The following is an 18,925-nucleotide window of genomic DNA, read 5'->3' as shown; positions in this document are numbered from 1 at the left end:
GTCTCGGGCGCAGGGCACCTCCCGTGGACTGGGCCTTCGCCCGGCCCCCGCCCCCCACGCCAGCTTTGCCCCGCCCCCCGCCAGCTCTGCCCCGCCCCCGGCAGCTCTGCCCCGCCCCGGGAGCCCTGAGCAGGTGTTGGGGAACACTCACAGCTGCTGGATGGGTTCTGGAAGTCCAGCGACATGTTGCCCAGAAAATTGTCGCCCACGATGTCCTGCCACTGGATGGTGTCCACGTTGCAGAGGGTGGGGTTGTTGCTGAAGCGCACGGCACCGAGCAGGATTTCTGCGCGAGAGAAGCACCCGTGAGCACACGCGCCGTCCTCCCTAAGCCCTCATGGAATAGGCACCCATTTCCTTCCACGTTGTGTCCTGCACAGGAGGCCCCCCGCCCCCGAATGTCAGTGGGGCCAGGTGGGAAATGAATTTAGGGTTGTGCATGGAGTTCAGATTTCCCCCGAATTGGGCCTCCGAACAGGGAGCGGTCAGAAGGCAGCCCTTCAGGGAGCAAGGACACCCGTGCCTGAGTCGGTAGGCACAGCACAGTGGTGTGTGGGGCGCGAGTTTCTCGTTCCCGGGCGGGCGTATCCAGGCTGCCCTGCCGACTGGAGGGTGTTGATATGAAGGGGCGATGGGGCGTGAAGGGCGGTGGCCCCGCCAGCAGAGTGGGCTGGGAATGCCCGGTGTGGGTGGTGATCCTCTTGGGGCTTCTGGAGCCCTTCTGCGGAGATGGGGTGTGAGAGTAGCCAGGATCTAGAAGAACCTGTGCGCATGGTGATGGGACAGGGCGAACCCCAGGAATGCAAAGCATGTAAAGAACGGAACGACTGTTTCTAAGGAAGAAGTGACAGGACATGGAAAACCAGGAGTGATGAAGAAACATGGAACCAGAGTGAAGGGTGAGCATTGCATCCGTGACATGAAATGTAACACACGCTGGGTGACGTATGTGCACAGGACACTGTAGCGAGTGTGGCGGGGTCGGCAAGGATGAGTCTGCTCTTCCGCTTCTAAGAACTGACAGGGGGGAGGTGACAGGGCACTCGGTGGCAGGCACGTGCCCACAGAAGGACACGGCACACGATTTAAATGCGTTATCTGAATTAATGTTTGCAATGGTCCCAGGAATGCCAGAAGCAAATGCAGATACATAAGTAGTGCCCGACACCCCGCAGGCAGCAAATGGAGGCACTCTGTGCACAAAGCAACGATGCAGAGAAGGGGGGGCTCTCCCCGGGAAGGTCTCGGGGGCTGTCGGGGGGAATGACATTTCCCGGGACGTGGACAGGAGCAGACAGAGGGAGGGCTCTGTGGGCTTCGGGCAGACAAGACAGGTGGGGAAGGAGGCTGGGATGGGCGGGCAGTTTCCTCAGCAGAGGGTGGGGAACGAGGGAGCCACGAAGGTGGGCCAAGAGCCTGGGAGGGCCACGTGGCGGGGCTTCGGGGGCCAAGCCAGAGGGGCTGCAGGCCAACAGAGCAGAAGCGTTCTCCCGGGGGCGGAGACAGAGTTGAGTGCGTGAGGCTCGCATGACAGGTAGGACTAGAAACCCAGGACAGGGGTGTCACAGCTGCCGGGACAATTTGGGCAACAGACCACAGGGCTGAGATGGGAGGCCGAGGTGGGGCCCTACCGGCCACCTGCCATTGGCACGCGTGAGAAGGAAGGGAGGCGGCAAGGTGCTGGAGGTTCAGGTGTCTCCGAAAGAGGGGATCCAGAGGCAGTCATTCTTTTATATTTGCTGGGTTCATCATCCGTGTCAAATCATTCACAGGGAAGAATTACTTAATAACATTAATTCGAATTTATACATTGTTGTCACCAATAGCAGAAATAGTGCCAACAACAGAAATAGGCTGTGAGTGCCTAACCACGGTAATTCACTCCATTGTCTCAACCACCTGGAGACATATGTCACCACGGCTACCCACCTGCAGGTGAGGAAACCGAGGGACGGAGGGAACAGACCCCAGGGTGTCTGACTGGTGAGTGATGGAGCGGCATTGAGTGAAGTTACCCATTTCGCACGCCTGGCACTGTGCCTGGCCCACCGCGGGGCACGGTCGTTGTTCCCTTCAATTCTTAAAAAAGCAACTTCCGATCCTTCTTTCACCTTCCGCAACGTCCTGCCCCGGGGCCCTCCCGTGTGGGCTAGACGGAAGGACTCAGTCTTCCCTGTGATCCCTCCGTGCCCGACCCTAACTCACACGCGGCTGCCAGGGGTGTCGCTCCTCCCCGAGGCCCAGGTGGTCAGCCCGGTGGTTTGTCCCCGCCGAAGGCACAGGAAGTCTGGTCACTCTCTTTTCCCGAGACCCTTGCCCGTTTCTTCCTAACCCTCCGGATGCTTTTCCGCGATCATGCGGCCCCTGGTGCCTGGCCCCGGGCCCCCCATGTCGTTTGCCGTCCTTCTCGGCAACGCCCACCTGCCGCCTCTCGCCCGTGCGGACCTGCGGTGCGTTTGGGCCCCGCTCCCGCGCGCACGGCCCCCCCAGCCCTGGCCCTCACCCTGCAGGCTCCGCAGGGGCAGCTCCCGCAGGCCGGTGCCGTTCGGGCCGTAGTTGGAGAGGACGGAGAGGGCGTGCGTGTTCTCCAGGAGCACGTTTCCGCGGATGACCTGCAGGTTCTCCAGGGGGATCTTTTCCGCCACGTTCAGGGCGATGAGCACGTAGCCGGCGACCTCCTGGATGGTCTAAGGAGACGGAAGGTGAGCGTGGGGCTGCTCCTTTGAGGGGCTCAGCGGTGTGAGGCCTCACGCGGGTCCCGGGAGCCCAGGGCACCTAACGGAGCTACACACACGCGCGGCCGACAGACAGCAGGCCCGTCGGTGACTACGCGGGGGGCGTGGGAGGTGACAGGACTCCGGGTCACTCCCGCACTGCGCCTCTCCGGCCTGCCGGTAGGGTGGAGGGGCACTGGGACCCTCACTTTGTTCGGTGCTCAACATGCTCAGGTGAAAATGGAAATGTCTTATTAATTTATTTTGTACCTGTCTTACCTGCTTTCTCATTAGAAAAAAAGAAAAAGACAAAAGCAGAAGGAGGCCAATCAAATCCAAAGTTCAACTACTGTCAGACTGCAGTCTTCAGAGCGGGCTCCTCCCAGCTCGCTGAGCCTACAGAGAGCTATTCGGGGCATTTGTGGACGTCAGCCATAGTGGGGTGTTTACACCAAGGGAACGGGAAAACACTACAGAGCCTGGGTTTGGTTATTATTATTTTTCTTTTTAAATTAAGAGCCAGTCTACCAGGATACGGCGGCTGGAGCCACGGGGAACAAGATTCCTATCAGTGTCTATGCTCACAACAGAATGCCAGCCTGGCCCGTTTCTCTTCGAGATTCTTTATCTCTTGACACTTTCTGGTAAAGTGGCCTTCTCCTAAAACTTGCACCTAAGGGTCCTCAGGACATGGCGCTGCCATAGCAGAAGCCAACACGTGTCCAGGGAAACTCTGTCGAGCCCTTTGTCTGCTTCTCTCTACTTCCTTGTACTCGGGTAAGGTTACCTCCTTGTACTCGGGTGAGGTGAGCCAACTTGTTGAACCAACCTTGAGGAAGGAAAGGTCATAATTCCTCTGCATGTAGGTGATCTCCAGGTTCCCAAGGACCACCTCGCAGTTGTTCAGCATCCTCTGGAGGCTCAGAAAGTGGTCGTCCAAAGTGCCCAGCTGGGTCAGCTTGTTGTTGGTCCCCTGGCAAACTGGGAAAAGAAAGAGATCCCATGTAACACCCAGGAAGGTAGCAACGCTGAAATAAGACAAAAGTTCCAAACTTCAACTAACTGTGTGTGTCAGAGACTTACAGGATTAATTCTGATCAAGGCAAATGTGACAAAACATGTTTAAGTTTTATAAGGTGCAGTGTATAATTAGGAAGAACTCACTCTTATAGGGCACGGGCTTGTTCAAACATGTTAAAAACTCGAGGGAACAGAGATGAAATTCCATAAAAAGCTTTAAGTCAAATAGTCTGTAAGCGCTTCAGTAGGCAAAAAATACATATCGTAAAGCATCTAAAGATAATATAATTACAACGTTGAGTTAATAACTCTATGAAGCTTTTACTTTGCAAGAAGAGAGCATGTCACACTAGATGTGTGCAAAGAAGATTCACAAACACGAAGCACACCAGGCAGTATTTTCTGACCACAACCTTGCACAGTCTAAAGTCAACGGTGAGAGGTGAGTAAAAACCCTAAATGGCTGGAGATGAAACACAGTATTCTAAACTCTTGCCTTAAAAGACAAACCAGAGGTCTCGCTATATAAGAGTTAGCAGATACCAAAGTGAAAACACACATCGAAAAGCAGACGCGGCTGCTGAGAAGCCACGGTCCTGCGACTGCAGCGGGCAGAGTGGGGCTCCCTGCCAGTCCCGCCTTGGCATACGCAGCCCCCCAATGTCTGAAGGTATCAGACTTGGCATAAGAACACATTTACAATCAGGGGACAGCGTGGACTCTGAAAACGCACTCGGTCGTCTGTATTTCAAAGCAAAGGGGAGGATTGCAATAAAGCCATGTTTGCAAACGCTGCTCTTTGAGAGGCACGTTCAGACAAGCATCACAAAACAAAGAGCTTTGGGGCTTTTGAAGCAGGAGCTTGTGCAGGGACACACTTTGAACCACAGTGATCATCAGAGTGAAGAAATATGGCCGCTGGCTTTTGGGGGTGAGACCCGGACCCTGCCAGGCTCTTCCCTGTCTGCAAAGGCAGGATTGCAACCAGTCCCCAGGCGGTTGAGCGCGAAGACCAAGCCAAAGCCAGCAGGCAGGCCCTTCTTCAGGAACTCTTCCCACGTTTACCTTGCTCCTGCAGAGGCTTCTCTGCCCCCCACCCCCACGGGAACTGTCTGACCGCCCGGCGCCCTTGCTCCTCGGTGTCATGTGCTCAGACATCACACGATCAACCCCGAGCCTTTACGCCAGTGCCGGGTACGGAGTAAACTTCACCTCCGCTTTCCTTCTGTGGGATCCCCCTCTCCTCCCCTCGGGTGGCTTCATTCCAATTCGGTGGCAGAGAGAACTCTCCTGTGGGAACTTGGGCGGGCGGCAAGACGGAGCCCCTCCGGACTGGCTCCTGGGGCGGGATGATTCCTCAATTCTCCCCACCGTGACATGGGACCGACCCAACAGCTCCGGGCTGCTTTGTTTCGCCTGGGAGTCTGGGCGGCTTCGATTTCAGCTTCAAGTGGGGACTGTAGCCCGCAGCGGGCGGCACGGCCTGCGGACAGGGCCCGGCTGATTCCCCAAGGCCTGGTCCTTCAAAATGCCACCGCTGATGGAGGCACAGGGTTGGGACAGTAATGTGGGGCCTCTCCACTGGCCCGCCTTGCAGACGGTGCTCTCTGACCGTCAGCCTAACCGACCGGCTGCGGTCTTGAGCGCCGTGGCGGGCATGGGTCACACCTTCACGCCGGCCAGGGGCACGGTGTTCACTAGGACTTAGGGCCGTGGCACATTTAGGAAGAGGTTCTTCAGCAGACAGAGGGACGAAAACATCACTGGCTGCTTTCATCGGAAGCGGTCAAGGACCTCGGCTTGCGCGTTTCTCTCAGTGGAACCGAAGGACGCTTATTCTTCCATCAACGAGGAAGCGAGCGGTGTCAGCCACAAGGAAAACACGCCATTGAAGGCTAGCCTGTTTTTTATGGAAATAAATAATTTCCAGAAGACTGTAATCCTGCACGCGTTCATTCAGAAAGTGACAAGCATTCACTGACGCGTATCCAGCAGGAGTCGTCATGGCTCACGGCTGGTATGAATCACTTTGACAGTCAGAAAAGAGATCCTACGTCTGGAAGATAATAGCAACGTCACTCACTGTTGATGTGCATGTGAGTTCATAGAACATTCTGGGAACCCTCTGCACGGACAGCGTCTGTCAATAAGGAAATATGCTTAAGTTCCATGGCACGGCGATTCCACTTTGGAACACCTATTTGAGGAAACAGACCTCGATATTTAAAAAAGGCTTTCATGTAAAGTGTTGACCGTTATTTGTTTATTTTGTTAGCAATGGCCAAGAAGTTGCAAAGAACCCTCAATGGCCAACTGTCCAACGGGTCTCTTCTTGAGAAGAAAGCAATTGATACCTATTTGATTCAGTTTCAGGCAAGTCCTCCTTGAATCCTAGTTCCAGAGGTTATAAGTAAAGGGTCCAAAGAAACCCCTGTAAGGCGGTTTCTTCTGGGGCTTTCTCCTACCACACGCCCCGAGGGAGACCAGAGCTCCTAGGGGAGGTCCAGGGTGAGAAGCCGCATGACCTGGCCTACGTTTCTTGATCAAAGAAACTATAAATTCATTCCATCACCATACCAAATATCTCATGTTATAAATAGAGCAATGAGAAGACCTACATGTGAGACCACGGAATCAGTAAATTTGTTAAAAAAGAAAAATCACAGACCAGTTGGCAGGTTTGAGATGAAGCTTCAAAGAGCAAGAGCTTCTGAATTCACCCACGAGGACACTTGTTTAGCCCCTTCCTCCTTTCAGGACCTTGAATTCCTTCTCAGTGTTCTCTGCACGATGCTTCGCTCCCGTGCAGACACAGTGAAAATAATATTCGCCTCCCAGAGCTGCTTTGAAAGTTGAAGGTTGAATGGATAAAAAAGGTTCAACTTTCTTTGGTCTAAGTTAACTACTGGAAAATGTGACAGTAGGTGACACAGGGTGCAGCTGGACAGACATCTGGGGACATCGTGGATGTACATTTGCCGTGAGGTACTGTCTGAACTGGGAGCATTGGACATGCAGATAGGCTTACTCACATGTCCAAGGTAAGCAGAGGTACTCTGTAGAATATTGGTCAAAGAGAGAGAGAGAGAGACTGTACTTAAGACTGTCCTTAAAATTTGCATTTAGGATTAGGCGTTTAAGTGACTTCTTCAGAGACATTTCATACTCCCTCAGTGCTACTCATTTGACAGTTCAAAGGGCTTGTGCTGAGCTCCGTACCAAATGCTAGCGGTGGGCTTCAGCGCTCGCACACCCGAAGGCCGACTGGACTGAGCCAAGGCAGCCGCAGGCCGGGAGGAAGGCCCTGCCTGGCACTTAGCTGTCCCCCTCACACTGGAGGCCGGAGATTTGTAACAGCAGAGATCAGGGGAGAGCACCAGACCGCAAAGATGCTTGGATGACGTTTTACTGTGTTCGCTGCATCCCATATCTATCCATCTTCCTTTGATGCATTTTAAAGGCAGGGACAGATCCCATCGGTGCAGCTCACCCACGTTCGGTCTGCTGCCTCGCGTTCGATCCTCGGCTCCAGGTGCTGCTGACGGAGTGCCCGCACACGGCGACACAATCTATCTGAGGTGTTCCATGGGCTGCCACCAAGGCACCCCCGTGTGTGACCTCCACGCCTCCCTCGATACGGAGCAACACATCACCCCAGGGAGCTCCTCATGCTCCTTCCCAGACAATCCCTGCCCCGTAAACCAGCACTCCGACCGGTTTTCACTCTGAACAGTCTTGCTGAGCTTAGAACCCCGTGTGCGTGGGATGCCACAGGGGTGCCCTTCTGGTTAATTGCACTGCACAGCGTTCTTGAGACTCATCCACACTCATGACTGGTGCTCAGCTTTGAGTGACAGATCCAGGCACGTGTTTCGTGGGATGTTATCTGCATAATAGCCTTGGACGTCCAGGGCTGATCCGCAGCCTGGCTATTTTTTTTTTCTTTCTCAAGAGCCCTACAATTTATCTTAACTGAGAATAAAAACAACCTGCCTCCCTTTAGTTTCAAAGCGCCCCTTCTTTCATGGGAAGAGCCTGTCGCTTTCCTGTGCCATTTTAGGGGACACACCCCTCTTTGCCCACATGCTTGGGCAAGTCTGCACTGTTGACTGAGACACAACATGAAAACAAGTTTCTCCAGATTTTCCCAAGTCCACTTAGATACTCTTGGAATTGCCTGAGTAAATGTGTAATTGTTTTAATTTGCTGTTTTCTCAACTCCACGTTAATGGCTGCCAAGGCAGTGGGGCCCTTTTAAACCTCTCCCTGGGGCCTCCTGAGCTGTCTTGGCCCATTTTCCATGGAGTGCCTCATTTTGAAACAGAAATCGCACATTTTTAAATTTCTTCCTTATAGTTTCCTCATCTTCCAAGTTTTCTATAATGACCATATATGACTTTATAATAAAAAAATCACCAAGGATAAAGTTTATAAAAATTCGTGTTGAGCAAGGGCAGAAGATGGGTATTTAATAGGATACATGTTTTTTAAAAAGAAAAAAAATGGAGACGTGATCATGTACAGCTATTAAGATCCTCCAAGGTTTCCATTATTCATGATCAAAGGCTTTGTGAAAGTGCTTTCAAAATTAGAAGCAACTGACGAATAATGAAGTAATATATACAGAATGTGTCAGATGGGCAAGTAATGAACCTGTGGTTTATTCACGTCATTACCGTTCAGAATAGTTGCTTACGGCCGCCCTTGGAAAACAGCATGTACTGCACAGAGATGTTTTCCTGATCTAGAAATACATTTTTTACACGTTGGTTTTGGGGAACATAGAGTAAATTTATCCCATAGAAACATGTTATAAAATGTAATTACGGTACCAGACTAGCCTATAAAACCCACACAGCAGTTTGTCATACCAGGAAAGGAGAAACTCCACGGCTGAGTCACAATAAAATAATTAGGAAAACAATAAAAGTAAATACAAAGGAGCATTTAAATTTTCATTGTGTGCTGAGTCAAAGGCTTGGTCAAGTGGGAAAAGTCTCATTATAACTGTGGAGATTTCTCTTTATTTTCCCAAATTTTCCATTTTGTCAGTAGAGTTCCTTAGTGATCATATTTGATTTCATAACTAATGAATAGTCCTCAGCTTGCAGGCATCCAAAGATAGCTGTTGAACGGAATCTGAATCTACTCTGCGACTCGGAAGTGCACACGGAATACTCAAAACCCTCTGACATCATTGGTAATTGGCCCTGTGATTATAACGTGCCTCCTGGACTAAACTTGCCAGCCGTAGCGTGTCCGACGCAGCTGCAAACTAAAGTCACCCCAATTAAGTTAACAAGCAGAAGACTTTAAAATAACATCTCTTTTATTTTTGACTTCGGGACCAGAACACCCAAACGGATAGATTTCCACCCCCCAGGTCCTCTCCTCGCCAAGAAAATAACCCCAAGCCAAGTTCATGGTTTTAAAGAAGATGCACCAAGCAGAGTAGGGCTACCTTCACATACTGTGTCCGCTCTCTTGGGCGTGATCTGGTGTTCCTGAAACCAGACAGGCCAGTTCTGTGAGGGACTGTGGAATACATTTCCGGTGACATCATCTGACATCAGTATGACAGTATCATTATGGGATGGTCTCCAGCCAGTTATCTCAACTCTCTGTCTCGCTGGTTAAAATGGGACCGGCTCAATGTCTCTAGCAAGGTAGCTGAGAGCAATAATAAGGTCGTGGGCATGGAAGTGCTTCATAGACCACAAACCTCCCCATCACAGCAACCAAAACGTGAGATCTGTTTCTGCCTATGTGCCTTCAATGACACTAGCAAACTCCCCCCCCCAACTCTGAAGCATTTCTAAATTTTAAACGGACTCAGCAGAACTGATGAGTTGTGCTGAGATTTGGGATGCTTTAAAAGTGTCACATAAGAGACATACTTTTCATTATTATAGCTTGTTGTCCAACGAATGGTCCTAACAATAGAAATTTAAAATCTTAAGTCACAGGCCTGGCAGCCCACTTTATTTATTTTTTTTAGGGTGCTGAAGGGCTAGTAAATCAGACATGAATTAGACCGATTATTGGATGATCAGAAACTGAATTGCACTAAAAAAGATCTCAGAAAACAACATCTATTCATCTTTGATTTATTCAAAGCAGTAAGTCTCTTTTGAGTACCTACCATGTGCCTAGTGATGTATGTTGGCTTGGCAGCCAATGTCTCTGACCATCTGTATTTTAAACACATGGACACGCACGGAACAAACATTCATGGCTATATCAGGTTACATGGGCTCTGACATGTATGCGGCTGGAACCGTCCTTGACTGAGCACTGACTACAGAGCAGGGTGCACAGAAGAAAAGACAGAACACCGGAGTTGGTTTACAAACTATGTGGAAATATAAACAGCAGCGAACAGTGTGCCTGGTGTTTCCTTCCTAGAGATAGGACGAAGCTCCTCCTCACTGGCCTGGGTTCTGTCTTCCTAATCTCCTCGCTGGGGCTGCTGCTTACTCATGGTCAGGGACTCTCTTCACATATGAGCATACTTTTGAGATGAATAACACCACTTCCCTTCCAAAATCGGCTGGCCAAACCACCGATGCCTCCTTCGCTTCCACCCCAACACGTCAGGGCTTCCGATCTGTGCTGTCCCCGAGGTGCACCCCGGACCCACTCGCACAGGGCAGAGCAGAGTCAGGGGTAACGCTCACCAATGCCCCCTGGCACCCCAGGGTGCAGAGTCCTTCCTGCAGAAAGCTCCAGCTGAAACCTGCCTGTCCCCTGACGTGCCAGAGGCCCCTGCAGAAGGCCCCACTGCATCAGGAGGGGTTTGCCCGTCTCATCAGTGGGCCGGCACCCTGAGAGCTAGGAGACCAGAAAGAGTGGGGCAGCCTGAGGTGGGGGCAGGGTTGGCGAAGAAGTGGGAAATACAGAAGTCCAGAGCAAGGTCAGAGTCAAAGACCACTGCTTGAATGCCGGGTCAAATCCTGAGTGACGCTGGATCAAGATTGCCCACGGCTGCTACGTGCTTTCACCTCCAATTTAACTGGACCCCGTTCTACAGAGAGCTGGTGGGTGTGAGTGTGAGCCCACAGCTCCCACTTCCCACAGCCCTTGGCAGGTGTGCGCTCACTCGGCCACCTGCACGCTTGCCTGGCCACCTGCACACTTGCGCGGCCACCTGCTGTTTCTTCCGCAGCATCTCACAGGGCCGTCCTGCGGTACCAGCGGCAGCTCTGCTCTTCCGAGGTGCGCCCGCATGTTCTGCATCATCCCCGCAACGCGGAGGCAAAGTGAGGCGGGGCCCGCCAGCTTCCCTGCCTGGGCACGGCCCCCTCTCTCCAGCTCACACCCCTTCTGTCCCGTGTTCTCCTCTGGCTCCCATGGGTCACTCCCCAAGGAGACAGGCTGAATAACTCCTCATTCTGGGCTGTTTACTTGTTGGTGGAGCTGTCCCTCTGAAGTTCATCTGGATGCCACGTGTGGCTGGACACCGCCACGGTGAGGTGGCATCGGCAGGTGCTGTGGTGGCCACTGAGTGAGACTCGTGCCATGTGCCCCTGTGACCTGTGCCAGGGCCGCGCTCACCCACTTATTGAACTGAAACATCGTCAATAAAATAGCACAGTGACAGTTGCCACAAACGAATCAGAAGCACTCCCTGCCCTGAGGGAATATGCCGGCCCTTTGGGGAGCTGACTTTGTACATGAAATAACCACAGGCCAGCCCAGAGCCATGCAGGAGACGCGCTCAAAGGACAGGAGTCAGAAAGGGGAGAGCCACCCCCTCCCTGGCCCCGTGGTCTGGGATGGGGACTGATACTCCATCGCACGCTGACGCCTCTCTCCCCTCCCCCCTCCCTGCCTTTCCCTCTCTCTGAAAATAAATAAAATGTTGTTTAAAAAAAAAAGAGAAGAGGAACGAGAGTGTGACCACCCTCATTCAGAGTCAACGAATACGCTCGTTGCCCGTCAGTGCTGGGCCGCGTGATTCCAGCACTCACGGTCACAGGAGTTACCTCACCAAGAAAATAAGTTGTCTTCTGCTTCCCGGGCTTGTTTCCTGTGTCCCCCTCCTCTGGATCACTGCCCATACTCTGATTTGGGGGTACAGTGACCCTTTCTGGGTTTGCTTATAGGGACCTGTAACATTCACGTCTCCAGCCATTCTTCCTACTGAACGAAACTCCAGACAAGATTTGTCATTAGCAAGAAAACAGATTTCGGCTCCAGAATGGGGGTTGAGGACCCTTTTGGTAAGTGTTTCTCTGCAGACAGAGTCTTCCTGGCACTGCATGTCCACCCTCTACCCCGGATGGCTTAAACGTTCTTTAAATTCTTCTATTATTACCCATCTTATAAAAAAGTCTCCACTGCACAATTGTGTTTTAAGGCTGTCTCTCTAAATAGGTACACCTTTAAGCTGGTTTACACATGACATCAGAAAAAAGCCACATACAAAAATAGTCCCCCCCTCCCCCAAATAACCCAAACCCCAAACAAATGACACTACCAATAGCTAAGGGGTGATCGCAAACGGCAGGAGAGGGCAGGACACTGACCTTTCCTTCTGGAAACAAAGACACTCCCAGTGCCCGGGCCCCTCCCCTTGACAGCACCCATCCTAGGAAGGCCCCACCCAGGTCCTCAGCTAGCCAGCGTCCCGCCCAGCCCTTGCTGCGTAGGGACTTCCGAACCCGAGATGACATGCGGGGACACTCTCCAGGACTTCTGAGGCTTCCTACAGGGGTACCCATAGGACTAAGGGCAGATGTGGAATCTTCCTGAGCATTAAACATGGACCTATCTGTGCCCGCAGGAGAAGGGAGTGAAGTGAGGCCTTGAGAGGCAGGAGGAAGCTCAGCCACTCTCCGGGGTACCTGGGGAAGGAATGGGTTCAGGAGATGGGGGGGTGTCAATGCAGGGGACCACGCTGACATGCCTGATATTCCTTTTCTCTCTCTTTTAAAACAATATTTTATTTATTTATTTTTAGAGGGAGGGAAAGGGAGGGAGAGAAACATCCATGTGAGAGAGAAATATTGATCGGCTGCCTCCGGTACGCGCCCTGACCGGGACTGAATCCAAAACCCAGGCACATGCCCTGACCGGGAATCGAACCAGCGAACACTTGCTTTGTGGGGTGACACCCAACCAACTGAGCCACTCTGATCAGGGCCTTTCAAAATTTTTTAAAAATAATTTTATTTCTTGGACATGCCTGAGATTCCTAAGCCGCCCTCCCCAGCCTGAGCTTGCATGTTCCGGTTGGGCTCCTGCCCTGTGTGGTGGACATCACAGCCCTTTGCTGCAGGGGGACAAATGAGCAGCAGTGACAGGAAGAGAAGCCACCCCCTGAGGAGGACGAGTGGCTTTCTTTCTTTCACGCCACAGAAACACGTCAGGTCCTCAGCACAACTATGCACACATCAGGTCATGTTTTTCTCACACAGGACTTGAGAAATAAACACAGAGAAAAAAAAAAAGTGAAAAGTGACACCCCCCCCCCCCCCCCAGCTTTTTTGACTACAGAACAATGAGCAAACTTTCATTGGTGCCTGTCAAGGCCCAGGGGCCACGGGATCACAGGGGCTGGCTGAGAACTCTGGTTCCATCCCCACCGCGGCCGCTGCTCGATCACGGGGCCCCTTTTCCGTTTCTCTATTACACAGGGACCCACGGCTCTAGGGAGGACCCGATGGGGCGGGAGAATCTGTGCCCGGAGCACCTGACATGCAGCAGACCCGTAATAACACCCCTGGGACCTGGGACTTGACTCTGAACGGAACCGGGCCCGGGGCCCAGGGGGATGAGCCGCTTCCTTCCTCCCAAGCACGTGAGGCCGACCCTGCGGCCCTCCCGCTCGGGGCTGTGTGTGGCCTGGCGAGCAGCCCCGAGCTCCCCTGCCCCGGGGAGGACAGCTGCGAGGACCATGGCCGAGCCCAGGGATGCGAGGGCAGCCTGGACCGGGCGCTCCCCACGGAGGCGGCCGCAGCTCTCCTGCGCCCTTTAGAGGAATTCCCTTCAGAGAACTCCCGCTTGCTGCTCAGGACAGTCTCTGCCCCCCTTATGTTTCACTGAGGCAAAGGCCCCCACACCCCGACCCTTTGGGGTGGCTTCGTAGGTGCAGCGCGGCTGGGCGGCTGTGTGGACACACGTGTTTTTATTGGACACTTGTTTTTAAGTGGACATTTTTCTCCCATTTACTTCTTCTTACTTTAAATATCCTTAAGTTTCATTTTAAAATGGGAAAAGGGGTCGCCGTTGCAGAGGACGGACCGTATCTCCCTGGGGGAGGCCTACCCGCCCCTTTCTGGTTAGCTCTGCTGCCCGACGCCCCCTCCCTGGGGTCGCCGTGCAGGAAAGACGGGCTCAGAGATCGCTCCCCACTGCTACGTGAGCTCAGGGGACGCGCAAGCCAAGGTCCTGCCCCTGAAGAGTCTTAGTTCGGCTCGGATGCTACTGTGTCCAGGACACGTGAGCCCCGCACGGGGAGAGCTGTCAATGAAAAGCAGCAGCTGTCGTAGGTCACCACGTGCTATTAGCTGGGGAGACAGGCCGGAGCGGGCCTCACCTGGCCACAGGTCGCAGTCCAGGAAAGAGTCTCCAGCCTCCTTTATGAGGATCCAGGGCAGGGCTGGCAGAGTCTTTCTGAAGAGAGCACGGGATAAATATCTCGGGTTCACAGACCCTCTGGTCTCCGTTCCAGCCACTCAACTGCTGCACGGGTGGGACAAAGTCAGAGACTATAAGCAAGTGAACAGGTGGGACACCAGCAGGTGCCGATGAAACTGTACTGACAGCAGCAGGCAGCAGCTGGGTCTTGCCTACCTCTATTTTCAAGGAAGGCCTAAGGGGAGGTCGGGAATTTTCCAGCTTACGATGGTGGGAAAGGCATACACGCTTGGTAGAAGCCGTACTTTGGATTTTGATGTTTGAATCTTTCCCAGGCCAGTGGCATGGGCAGCAGCAGACACAGCTCCCAGGCGGCCCTGGGACCACGCGGGCCAACAACCCAGCGTTCTGGGGTGTTGTGTCCCGAATGTGGTGAAGGTAGGTTAGGCTGAGCTGGAATGTTCAGCAGGTCAGGTGTATTCAATGCGTCTTTTACTGATATTTTCAACTTGACGACGTTTCTGTGAATCAGGACGTAAGCTCATCCTAAGTTGATGAGCATCTGTATATGGTTAGATGTCCCCTTCTCCTGGCTTAAGCGATTCATTTTCCTTTGAGGCCAAACTCTAAAGAAGTTTTCTCAGGGTTAAGATCCTCTTAGTTCATCATCAGCTCAATGGAGGAACTGAAGAGAGGAGGGCCTGAGAACTGATAGGAGCGCGGGGCTGGGACCATTGCCAGGTTAGGTGTGGCTTCATGTCTGGGTGCTGCAGCTCTGTGCTGGGCAGGCATTGTTTACTTTCAGAATGGGATCTGCCACTCCAGATGTCCCCACCTCCATGACAAACGATGGTTCAGTTGGGTTGTCCGTTCTGAGTGACTAAGAGTTTGGATCTCGCTCAGGGCGTGTGGCAGAATCCGTGCTGGTCCTAACAGCTTGGTTACAGGTCACAGAGTCCTTCCCCACCTGGACCTGAAGCTAGTCTGCAGCTCGGTTCCTCTGACTTAACACAGAGGCAACTCACTTCTCTACGCGGCAGCCCTGCAGGTGTCTGGCCACAGGGGCTGTGTCTTGCTGCTCCTCCACCTCCACGCTCTCGGGAAGTCCATGTGCCGGCGATGTCTTCCAGAAAGATGCCTGCGTAGCCCCCCCTTCCTGGCTTCCTCGGCCCAGTGGCAGCCTCTTCTAGACTTGCCTTGCCTCACTCTTGGCTGGGAAAACCAGCAAACATTTCGTTTTCCTTCGGTGTCCCTTTGGTTTATTACCCTGAGACACTCAACAAGCAATAAAAGATAAATAAATATTGCTGAGTCACTGAAGTACATGCATAAACATCACATATATGATTTCAGCAGCCTTAGTTCACTTTTTTTTTTTTTTTTACAGTATAATAACTCATATACCAGCTGAGCAATGGAAATGGAATCCCCACTGTGTCTATTAATAGCAGGGCTGACGGTAAATTCTTGGATGAGAAGGTATTTTTCCTTCCTTGGTCTCTCTTAGGTTTTCGTTTCTATGGCTTCCTCCCGGCCTCATAGAATTAGATTTGCTACTGACTGAAGTGGGGATACAGAACTCTGGTGTTGGAAGCCCATTTTATGATGGAATGTATTTGGGATTTAAACAGAGTGATATCTTCCCAAAACATGAATCCATTAGAATCACAGACAAGAAAACATCTCACATGGCCATCCTGGCTTCATTATTCATTATTTTCCATGAGAGCACGCAAACATAAGTCACGCACGGGTCCACAAAACACGTTTCCTGTGGTATTTTGAAAAAACTGTAATCGTCAACCTTTCTCTCATGTTTTTGTCTTGCTTCCAGGAAAGATCTGGCCTCTTCTTCATTAACTTCGCTTTTACGGCCCCCACATTCAGGTGCGGCAATGGCTGTGGCCTGGCTCCGTCAGGACAGCAATTCCAGGCCAAAGAATCTCGGTGTGGGTTTCCTTATCTCTTAGCAAGAAACTACTTTGTGTTTCTCCCTTGGGGACACTTAGAGATCATCCTCAGAAGCCATCGAGGCTGCCTCGGATCATCCCAAAATGCAGGGACAGTGAGGCGCAGGTCTAAGGCTTTCCCCAAATGCTCTGAGGTGAGGGAAGACGCACCCATTTGCTGTGACTGCACACCCGAGAGACCCTGACAACGAAGGCAGAGGGGCGAAGCGATGCGACTGGAGCCGCGTCCCTGGCGTCTGGAAGACCACCGCGCGCGAGAGCCACTCACCCGTGATACGTCTAAGCGCCACGTCCAGGCCCAGCAGCTCGCTGCAGGAGACGGGAAGCCTTTTCCCTCGCCCTCCTGGCTGCCCCGGCTCCCCTGGCTGTCCCACTCACCCCGACGGACACACGGACGAGACAGACTCATCCCAGGCACTCCGGGCTCCGTGGGTCCCCGCAGGGCCGGGGTGTGTGAGGACGGCGTTCCCCGGACGGCTGGGAGGCCGAGGGCCAGTACAACGCACCTCTGTCAGCAGGTTGGTGACTGTCATCTCAGGCACCTCTCTCGTTTGTTTTTTGGCTTTCTAAGCTGACAATCTGGTTATTGAGGCCCAGGAGGAGAGCGGTGTAATGTGTGCTTTATGTCTTAACTGAACTCACCCTTGGGCTGTTTATTCTGGCCCGGGGCCGAACTTCGGAAGGACGGGGTGGGAGCAGAAGGGGCTACTCCTCAGGGGCCGGAGGACTGCCTTCCAGGGAGCGGATTCCTCCTTTCTTGAGTGGCTACTCAAAGCAGGTTTTTTTTTTCCACGAAGCTGACAAAACGTTCTACACAAGGACTTCTCTGTAAGCACAATTAACGTCCGCGATAACGCGCACGCCGGGTTTAAGAGACGCAGATGTTGCGTGGGTGACGGCCAGGGCGAGCTGGTGGGGAGAGAGGGTCACAGGGGAGGTCAGGGTTGCCTCCCCCTTTGGAAAATGTGGTAACGCTTTCTTTCATGGAAAAAGCATGTCGATTTGTGGGATTACGAAAACATGTAGATGGTCTGTAGGGCAAATGCAGAAAGCCACGGCTTTCGGGGTTTGGGGGAGGCCAGACCGGGCCGTCTCTTTCCTCCTGAGGAGGCTCAGGGCTTCGTGACGGGATTTGCTGGAATTGGAATTTACACTTGAAAACAGCCCACAAGTTGGGGAGCAGGACCAAGCCCCTCATGCAAATGCTGGCTCGTTTTGCACAAGAAATACAAGCCCCGAAATATCAAGGAACAGTTAGGAGTAAGTATGGGTGTGCCAGAGAAAAAGAAAACCCATTAATTAGACAACAAGCCCGTTTTCACTGGGGAATGGCTTTACCATTAGAAACACATTGGCCCATTTTTTTCTCCCCGAGTCTATTCACTTAGCATTTGGTGTTGATTTGAGGTTAAATGGAGGTGTTTGGGTTTTGCTGACTGTTTGTGGCTGTTTCATAAGACAATCCTTAAGTAAATTTTTTAAAAACCCAAACCCCACGATACTTTCCATATAATGAATGCTATATCCAGGATACACTCATCACTTACAAATAAAATAACATTTACAAAATGCTTTCTGGTTTAGATGCCCGAAGTCTAGGCTTTCTAACTCACATGGACCTAATACTTAAGCTATTAAAAAAAGAAATCAGCCTAACAGGGGAACCACGGAGAACGAAGCCCACGAGAAAGCAGCGCTTTGTCCTTCCTGCACACGCGTGGCTTCTGGGCCGGTACGGAACCAAAGCCGGCTCAGGGACGGTGCCCCCGGGTCCCCCCTGCCGCAGGCGCTCCCTGAGCACCCTCCCAGCGTGCATGGGGGCCAAGTGCGCAGAGGCCGGCCGCGAGGGCGGGGTGCTGCCCTGTTTCAGCGCACGGGCCCAGCTCCGGAGGCCACCACGTGGGTGGTCTCTCCTCAGGCGCGTGCCTCCTCCTCGCTGAGCATCCCTGGCCTCGCCTGTACGGGTTCAAGCCTCCTGGGCCGTCACAAAAACTTCGTAGAGATCTGAAACATACTGATACCAATAAAATTTGTGGAAACAAAACTTTTCGATTTGGTGTGCATCGTGCCGAGTGCCAAATGTCACAGGAACATTCGCGCCAATAGCATGGGCAACCTCCACACGCCTGGGCATGTTAGAGCCGCCACTGATCAACGAAAAGCAACCTTCTCCCGTAACCTAAATGCTAGCTTTCTTGTTCATGCCTCTGCGTCTCTGTGTTCTCTCCCTAATTAGACTTTACAATTACAGGAGTCCCTCTCTATATCGCGGTTCACTTATCGCGGCTTCACTGTATCGCGGGATTTTTAAAAATAGATTTAATTATTTATCAGATTTTTCGCTCTATTGCGGGAGTTTGTGGTCCTGTACAGTAAATACTAAAGTAAATGTAAGGTTCCTACTTCGCGGATTTTCACCTATCGCAGGGGGTCTAGAACATAACACCCGCAGTAAGGGAGGGATCACTGTACGCACACGCACACACACGTACATATAGCTTGCACTTGACGTCTGAGTTGGAAAAGGTCAGCAGCTCTGGTTTCTCACTATGTTTCCTCCTGTTTGGATCCCTCTCTGTCTCCTGCAGGCTTCCTTCTCCAAAGCTGCATCTTGGATCTTTGCTGCCATTCAGCTGTGAG

At 52.4% G+C, this 18,925-nt stretch overlaps 1 protein-coding gene across 1 annotated transcript in view; it reads right to left on the bottom strand.

Moving 5' to 3' along the window:
* Positions 1 to 18,925, bottom strand: part of EGFR (epidermal growth factor receptor) — a 132,657-nt gene that overhangs the window by 39,940 nt on the left and 73,792 nt on the right. Inside the window, exons 2-4 of the mRNA XM_090287006.1 lie at positions 3,544 to 3,695; positions 2,504 to 2,687; positions 152 to 286 (exon numbers count right to left, since the gene is read on the bottom strand). Coding sequence (XP_090143132.1) covers positions 152 to 286; positions 2,504 to 2,687; positions 3,544 to 3,695 — 471 coding nt within the window. The remainder of the gene's footprint in view (positions 1 to 151; positions 287 to 2,503; positions 2,688 to 3,543; positions 3,696 to 18,925) is intronic.

The sequence above is a fragment of the Furipterus horrens genome, unplaced genomic scaffold (assembly GCF_987537825.1).
Source record: "Furipterus horrens unplaced genomic scaffold, mFurHor1.1.pri manual_scaffold_9, whole genome shotgun sequence".
In the NCBI taxonomy this organism is placed as follows: domain Eukaryota; kingdom Metazoa; phylum Chordata; class Mammalia; order Chiroptera; family Furipteridae; genus Furipterus; species Furipterus horrens.
Note: the sequence above shows the minus strand (reverse complement) of the source record. Positions and strands in the feature narration are given on the sequence as shown.